Source organism: Amblyomma americanum, chromosome 1, assembly GCF_052857255.1.
Source record: "Amblyomma americanum isolate KBUSLIRL-KWMA chromosome 1, ASM5285725v1, whole genome shotgun sequence".
Lineage (NCBI taxonomy): Eukaryota > Metazoa > Arthropoda > Arachnida > Ixodida > Ixodidae > Amblyomma > Amblyomma americanum.
The window spans coordinates 345,167,148-345,175,239 of NC_135497.1; the positions used below are offsets into that span (position 1 = coordinate 345,167,148).

At 50.2% G+C, this 8,092-nt stretch overlaps 1 protein-coding gene across 2 annotated transcripts; it reads left to right on the forward strand.

The window, feature by feature from the left end:
- On the forward strand, positions 1-6,348 carry LOC144100028 (uncharacterized). 2 transcript variants are annotated; one of them, XM_077633079.1, is made up of 4 exons: positions 1-170; positions 1,644-1,737; positions 3,061-3,213; positions 6,091-6,348. In XM_077633079.1, the coding sequence occupies exons 1-4, from the start codon at positions 84-86 to the stop codon at positions 6,171-6,173; spliced, it is 417 nt and encodes a 138-aa protein (XP_077489205.1). In that variant the 5' UTR covers positions 1-83; the 3' UTR covers positions 6,174-6,348. The 2 variants fall into 2 exon arrangements, with proteins under 2 accessions (XP_077489205.1, XP_077489213.1); XM_077633087.1 differs by having other exon boundaries at positions 6,094-6,348.
- Positions 6,349-8,092: the final 1,744 nt, after the last annotated feature.

The window sequence follows — 8,092 nt, forward strand, 5'->3', positions numbered from 1 at the left end:
AGCGGGTGCGCCTCAGTCTCGTGGCACGAGCCCGCTAGCGACGCCGTGTGCCAGCGAAGCCGGCGACCCGAGCTCCTGAAACCATGGAAGGCGACGACGGTCGGGGCTTCTACCTGGTCGACGAGGTCAGCGCGGACCTCGAGCTGGATGAAGATTCTGCCCTTGCAGCGGTAAGCAACGCCTTTGGCCCGCTATTTTCTCGTTGTAGCAGTGTGCCAGCTAACAATGGCCCGCCCGCAGCTCGTTGGGGCGCGTGACCAAGGGAACGCGTCAGCGATGTGGCACCCCGTGGAGCCGAATGAGAGGGTTTTACGGCTACCAGAGAAGGCCGATACGTGCGCTGCCCTGCTCCCGGTTTTCGGGTTCACCGTATATCTTGGGAGGCCTAGCTGTTATGGCGTTCATGGCGCGGAGCCCGAGCTCATGTGTTCGATTGCGGGCTGCGGTGCCGGTATTTAGGGGATGGCGAGATGAAAAAAGCCAATGAAGTAAATGAAAATCTAGTAATATTTTGGGCTGCGCGAAGATCCTCAGACGGTAGGTATAAACACGGAGCCGACTAGGGCGGCGTGTAGCTTTAGAGAGAAATAATTCCCGGGCTCTTTGCTGCATCTTACAAATAAGATTGACAGTTATAGACCTACTTCCCCTTTTCTCGTGTCTCAAACGATTCTCAGTACTGGGTAACCTCGCGTTAGGGTTATGCGCTTACATGAGGCCTAACGTGCCGGCATGAGCGAGGCGCGTAGGCCTAACGCGGTCTCGCCTAGTGGTTCGGTGCATAGGCCTGCACTACCGTAGATTGGCTGATATAGCCTTTGATGCACCTCTCATTCTGGAACGCAGCAGCTAAGCACATTTTGTTGAGTTGGTCTTGCCGCAAATAATGCCACAGTTGTGGACACTTGACCTGTATAGATGGTAGCAGTCACTTACGTATGCGCACACCAGCAAACGTACTTCTCTTGATGCGCTAAGCGAAGAGCGTCGTGTTTCCAGCCAGCAACCCATTTCATCGGGCAAAGACTAAGGCGGTCGGGATGTACTGGTGGACGACTTCCCTTCTTGCTGGCAGACTAGAGGCGGGCATGGCGTATTACATGCAGGGGCCGACAAATAGAGCATTTCAGCGCATTCTGCGTACATTTTATGACTGCAACTGGCTCGTTTAAGCCCACGGAACCTACATGCCCTTGCGTCAACTCTTAATCCGATGCCTGGAATGCACTGCTGTGCTCTGGAGCTCCACTCATTTAAACTGTAGTTGGGTGGCTTGCTCCCGGTGGTATTTCATGACAGAATGTGAAGTTGATAGAGAAGGCCTCAATTACACAGTGGAATCAGCTGTGCGAATTGATAAAGTACCGTTCGTTGTAAGAAACACGCAGCGTGGAAGACGTGGACGCAGCAAGAAACAGGACAAGCGCTCGTCATGTTGTTTCTCCTTCTGTCCGTGTCCGTCGCGCTCGGCGTTTCTCCAGTTCAGTTAGGCAGCACCGCAGACAGCTCACAAACCTCGCCCGTGCGCTGTTACTCCGTCCCTGACAATGGGCGCATTAATCTTTGTAAAGTGGATTCGCTGATGAGCGTTTGGTGCTTCATGCTAAGTGTGAAGCTATGGCAATCAGCGCTGTTTTGTGCAGTCGGTGCACACGGACCAAGAAAAGCAGCGCCAAGCGCCCGAAGAGGAGGGCTCCTCTGACGCCTCGGAGCCGGACAAGAAATCCGAGGACAAAGGTGGGAGCCACATTCTTTTCTGCGCAACGCAACTCGGGGCAGACGCTCTACACACACCATGCTGTGGCTTCCGCAGCATTTAGAAGTGTGCGGCGAATGCTGCTCGAAGGCAATCTCTCGAATGGCTACCTTCTTGAAGGGAAAAGCAAAGGCGGTCTTTGTATCTTTTGGCTCTCGGCGCATGCTGTACATGTCTTATGCGCGTGTGAGTAGTGGGCGGTATTTTTCTGCAAACTCTTTCAAAGCTTTGGACCCACTGCGGTGGCTCAGTAACTAAGGCGCTCGGCTGCTGAAGACAGGTTTCTGGGTTCTACAGGAGCCTCGACTCCGGCAGTGCCAGGGAGGCGCAGTGCAGAAACGCCTGCGCACTAAGGCTGCGATGCACGTTTAAGAAGTCGATGTTTTCGACGCCAATCCGGAGCCCTTCCCTATATCGCGTGCCGTGTTGACCGAGGTTCAGCTTTAGCGCACAAAAACGAAGCAATCAATCAAGGTTGAACAACGAATCCATTCAAAGCACTTACGGGGCCATCATTCAGTCGACGTTAGTGTTATTGTATAGAGGCTCCTCGGTTAAGTGCCGGAGGCTGTTAAAGCAGAGTTTTCACTCAAGGGGACGTCATAAATTTAACTGCGTTCATTGTGCACCGTCACTACTACACAACAACAGGTTGCCATTGCAAAATGTGATTTTGCCATTGCAAGGGGGCACTGAATGTTCTTCAGGAAGCTTCTGTTTTCCGGGTAACATATAAATAAACTGTTTAGCATTTTGCTTCGCTTGGTCCGTTTTTACGAAGGGGCTACAGTGGTGAGATCCTGTCGGGCTATAAACGCTTCAGTAAATCAGCGACTGGAACTTTGACCTAAAAGAAGGGATGATTATAAAGAACTGGGTGGTAAAGACAAAATCAGGACTGAGTGGCAGTATTAGTGACCACCATAATATGCGTGCTCTGGTCCGATTAAACGCTTCGTGAAAGTCTCTGGTCATCTGCAGTTTCTTCAGAATTAAGTCCATTTCGAATAAGTGCAGTATGTATTCGCTAATGGGGCATGTCGGGGTCTTTATTTGAGATATTTTGCTCAGGATGACAGGGTTGGTCGAAGAAGCAAACATGCGTTTAACACGGAACACATCCAAAAATTATCGGATGCATGCCTGTTCGCAATTCAAGGGCAAGACGCTGCAGTTCGGATCGCGCAGGATTTCGATCTTAATTCTACCGCACTTACACCTGTGAAATTTTCGGTACTTTATATGGTAAACGATGTGTTCTGTAGGCTGCTTGCTTGGTAACCAACTAAGTGTTGCTTGTGCAGATGACAAGAGTGTGGAGAAACTAGCAGATGCAGTCCAAGTGTTCTTGGATACTGATCCACCTCCTGCACCCACCGACTCCAGCGAACATGATGTCACGACAATGGCTGAGGACGGTCAGATGGCGTATGCAACGATGATGAGCCTGCAACAAGGTTAGATGGAGTGAAAAATCTTCAGGGCTAGTACTAAAGCCTCCGCTAAGGCCCGTTGGTCATCTACCGATTGAGACCGAGTGAAATCAAGCACTTTATCTAGGGCTCGAAATCGAAAAATAACCCATGCTAATTACTTTGAAGTCAGCAAGTGAAATGAGCATTTCTAGAAACAATGTGATCTACAACTTATACATGGAAAGTTTTGCGCTAGATTTCACAGCAAGAAAGACATTTTATCTCTGTTAACCAGGTAATCAATCGCATTAAAAATACACTGATCTGGTCACGATGACTACCTAAAACCATGCGTTAGCCGAATGTTTGTAAAATGCTTTTAAAACTTGGCCTTTGACGTTTGCTGTCATGACAGGGCTACTGCCTCGTTGACTGTCATGACTGACCTTAAGTGATGACCCAGTGCATAACGAAAGAGTTCTGCATTCGGGCCGTGATCCCTCCATTCATTTGAACGATGTCGCATTGACTGAATGCTCACTTGTGAAGATATCAATTTCAGTTCTCTTCAAAATGAGTTCAGCATGATTCCTATTCTTTAGCTTGTAATGATGCCTGCGAGGACTAAAATTTATCAAGTGACTATGCGCCCTCGCTTGCGAGAGCCTCCTCTGGTTACAAAAAAAGGCGCGATGAACAAACAGGACACCAGTGAAGGCGATGCTTCTGCGCAGCCGTGGCCTCGTGGTAGAGCACCCGCCTCGGCTTCGGGAGGTGGTGGGTTTGACTCCCACTGCCGGCCGGTTACCCACCGGTTTCCTCAAAATGGGTACAAGCTATGGCCCGGCCTGGTGCTCGGCTTGCTAGGGCTACATGGCTTGGCAAAGGAGCATGCGCCTTCAAACCCCGTCCTTGTGGGCTTGGAAGAGAAACAGCGCTTAGAGAGAAAAATGGGTTCAAGCCACCCCGGCCCGGCGCCCGGCTTCTTCAGGGGTGTGTGCTTGGAGGAGGCTCCGCAAACCCCGCTGCGACCTTTCGGGGGCAAATCCAGTTTCGAACACTCAGCCTGCAAAGGTGGTTCGTGTTTCACTCCCAAGTGAAGAGTTCGACTCGAGGCTCGTACGCTCTAACCAGCGTCAAGTTCAACACTAAGGTCCTTCGTCAGAAGCGATTCAGAGTATCACTGCGGTCATAGGCTAGTCAGGATTTTCGGCTGTCCGACTTTGTGAGAAAAAAAAAGTGGTGAAGTGGTTGAGCATCCGCCTCGCATGCGGAATGTGCGGAGTTCGATCCTCAGTACCGCCGGGTACCCACCGGCGATACAATGGGTACAAGCTTTCCCCTGATCTGGTGCTCGGCTTATTTAGGGTGAAATGCATGGAAGATGGGTCTTTGACCCTACCTTGAGAAGTCGAAAAAAAGGGCCACAAATGGGCTTCTACCGCACGAGGCGGATTTAACGTTGCTGACGGCGGAACTTATCGCTGATCCGTTAGAGTCCTGAAGAAGCCGGACGCCGAGCCGGGGTTGGCTTGTACCTATTTTTACCTGTGGGTGTCCGGCGGTGGGTTTCGAACAAACCATCTCCTCTGCCATGCTCTACTATGTTCTGCCGCCTTCAGAAGGCGAATAAATGGGAACGAATAGCGTGGTTAAAGATATATGAGAAATGAAAGCGGACGTTATTGTCTATGCGTCATCCTTACGGTAGTGTATTTTTTGCGTGCTGTGGTCTTGATGTTGGCGCAGAAGGCGGCGGTGTGGGCAGAGCGAGCAACTCCGGGCAGTATGTTCACTATGCAGGAAACTGCAAATAGCTATTGTGAAGGCATACAAACTTTTGAAAAGGCGCCACTCATAATTCTGCCCATTATGACCTATAAATGGCAGCTTGATCTTTATCCTCGCATATCGGTTCAGGACCAAGGATAAAAACTGCTGCTGACATAAACGGCATAAACGCAATGTCATGAACGCCAGCAGTGCGCGATTATTTAACTGCAAGCGCCTCACTGGAGAACCTGCCTGGAATTCACCGAACTGAGTCGCTTGGTAGCGCCAGCCGCGTAGAATGTCCTTGGGCTGAGAAATTTTTTGTAATTTATCTAAGCTGCGAACATGAGCACTCGGCTGGCTATGAGCGGTTGTATCCTTAAATTGCGCACAGCACGAACTGTTCCCAGGCAATGATGCCACACTGGGGGTAGTGCGAGCAAAGGAGGCGAGCAGGTGCACACTGCACACAAAGCCGTCGAGTTCCCACAAAATAACCCACGACCATTTAGACACGCCTCACGATTTCGTCGACGCTTGCCCGACTGCGCCCATGAACGCTGTTCCAGACCACAGTTGTGATCTTGTTGACCTGGGACTGATTTGCGATTAAATAAAATTTGCAATCGTGCCTCATCCTTTGGCACATTTGCCAATGAAGTATCGAAGTGAAACGAATAACACAGCCTATATAGGTAGACAGTGAGGATCCACGTTATGAAAATATCAAAGCGCAGGAATTATTTACTCCCATTTTATTCGGGGAAAGAAAACCTCCAACGAAAAAAAAAACCGCCGCCAAATGTAATTTTTATAGAAAGACGCATAAGAGGAAAAAGAGCACTAATAGTATGCTTGCTACAGTCGCTACTGCCAAAAACCAGTTGAAGGTGCATCTGACACCGTGTGCTATCGCGATGGAAAGAAACTCTAACGACGCTGCGCCTGCGCGCTCCGCTCTTCGAACCTCTCTCGACTGTGCTTTTACCTGGGTGGGAAGAAAAAGACGTTAAGAGTCGTCCTGGAATGCATCACGGACGACTCCAACGTCTTTGTCATTCTTACAGTTCTGTACCGCAACATTTGAGCCGAAAGGGGACGTACAACTCCTCACGACTTACTATAACCGGTGCTTTATCTCTGTAGCAGAAGGCGACAGTCTTGCTCAGGCGGCCCAAATGCCGGGCGATCAGCCTTTCAAGAAGGATGAGGACGAGGAGCCCAAGTAACGAGCAGCTGCCCGGCAAGGATGGCGCAATCCATGCAGCCAGTGGCCGGGACCTGCCTGCCGCCAGAGCTACGCTCCAGGGCCTGTGCCTCTAGGCCACCCCTGGCTTCAATTCCAGATGGGCCAGAAGGCTTAAGGACAGCAAAATTAAAAGATGATTTTTTGCACTGCAGTTTCTTTAGCTCCGCTTTCCTTTCTTAGGCTATATTTACACATGCCATATCCTTTACATTGCAGATTTCGGTGTCTGCTCTATGCAAGTCTAGCCGAATACAAAAATTGCTAGCTGTTGAGAATCGAGCTCGCAAATGCACACGAACTGTCGGCGCCAGTCGAAAAGCACAATTTAAGTTCGGGGTGTCAAACCTAAAAAATTTTGCGAAGGCTGCGGGCAGTTAGTTTTAGAGGCGAAGTTTTCCTCAATGCTCTTAACACCTTCAATAACTTCAATAACGACGCAGTCTGCGTTCAGCCGGAAAGGTAAAAGAAGCTTCGGAACATTACCTCAAGTGAAGTAGCAAAGTAAGGTGGCAGTCCGAATTAAAGGGACTCGACCGGCGTTGTTTAGAGCGTGAAACGCAACTCTCACGAAATGCCTGCGTTGCGGCGTCATGTCATTACTGCGGCAAAGCGGACAAAATCTCCACCAATCTCGGGGAACAAAATTAACCAAAAGGGCGAATGTTGCATTATTCATCAACGAGTAAGTCATCATCAGCTGTACTTCAGCCGGAAAGAATCCTGCCATATCTACTTAGGACAAAGGTCATGCCCTTGACATCACCAGATATCATCACCGCCAAGCCCTGCGTACAGCCCTTTCCTGTTTTCACGCTGATGCCGGCCTCATTGTTAGGCGAAAGCCTGAACCACACAAAGTGTTTTGCCTAGCTTGCGCTTCTGCAGTTTGTGCGCACGACGCCTTCACTAAGGCCCTTTTCGCGCATCTCAAGAGCCCTCGGCGCACTGCTTCTGCGCGATGCTTTTTATCCACGTAGAAATAGCATCGCATGTAAAAGCCATGAGCCAATGATAGGAGTGAAGATTTCAGACGACCACGTGCAGTTACCGCCATTCTCGAGAGGCGTATACGTAGCTACTGCCCTTCGTTGCTACGCCATTTTCAGGCTCGTCAAAGCTCTAATTTCGGTAAAGATCCCAGGTTTCAAACCTCGGAGCTGTACTCTTTCAATCAAGGCAGATTTAGCGTTCCTCTTTAGCGTTGTCCTTCTACAGATCGGAGCGTCTTCGCAGGGGCACGTCACTTCACATGGCACCATGGTATTCGATGCGTCGTGTTGTCACTACCCGCCGCGGTGGCTCAGTGGTTAGGGCGCTCGACTACTGATCCGGAGCTCCCGGGTTCGATCCCGACCGCGGCGGCTGCGTTTTTATGGAGGAAAAACGCTAAGGCGCCCGTGTGCTGTGCGATGTCAGTGCACGTTAAAGATCCCCAGGTGGTCGAAATTACTCCGGAGCCCTCCACTACGGCACCTATTCTTCTTCTTTCACTCCCTCCTTTATCCCTTCCCTTACGGCGCGGTTCAGGTGTCCAACGATATATGAGACAGATACTGCGCTATTTCCTTTCCACCAAAAAACCAATTATTATTATTATTGTGTTGTCACTAGTTGCTCACTGCACTCGTGAACTCTCTTAGCCGCAAGCGAACCGCATTACCTTCTGGTCTTTCTTGACCTCATGAAATAGCTTGAAATGTGATGGCGCGAGGATCACGCTGTAGTGCGGGTGAGGTAAAACTGGCAGCGTTCGTTCGCCTGCTTTCTAATATGAATGCGCCTTCTGCTGACGTCCTATCCGGGTGGTCCAATCCCTCTACGGAGGATGAGGTGCCGGTACACCTATCGCCCATATGGGCCATGTCCTCATGCATCACATGACGGCGGAAGGGTGACACT

Coding starts and splice junctions, on each gene's coding strand:
- LOC144100028 (XM_077633079.1), top strand. CDS start 84: ATGGAAGGCGACGACGGTCGGGGCTTCTACCTGGTCGACGAGGTCAGC. Junction 171..1,643: donor AAGATTCTGCCCTTGCAGCG/GTAAGCAACGCC, acceptor TGTTTTGTGCAG/TCGGTGCACACGGACCAAGA. Junction 3,214..6,090: donor GATGATGAGCCTGCAACAAG/GTTAGATGGAGT, acceptor TTATCTCTGTAG/CAGAAGGCGACAGTCTTGCT.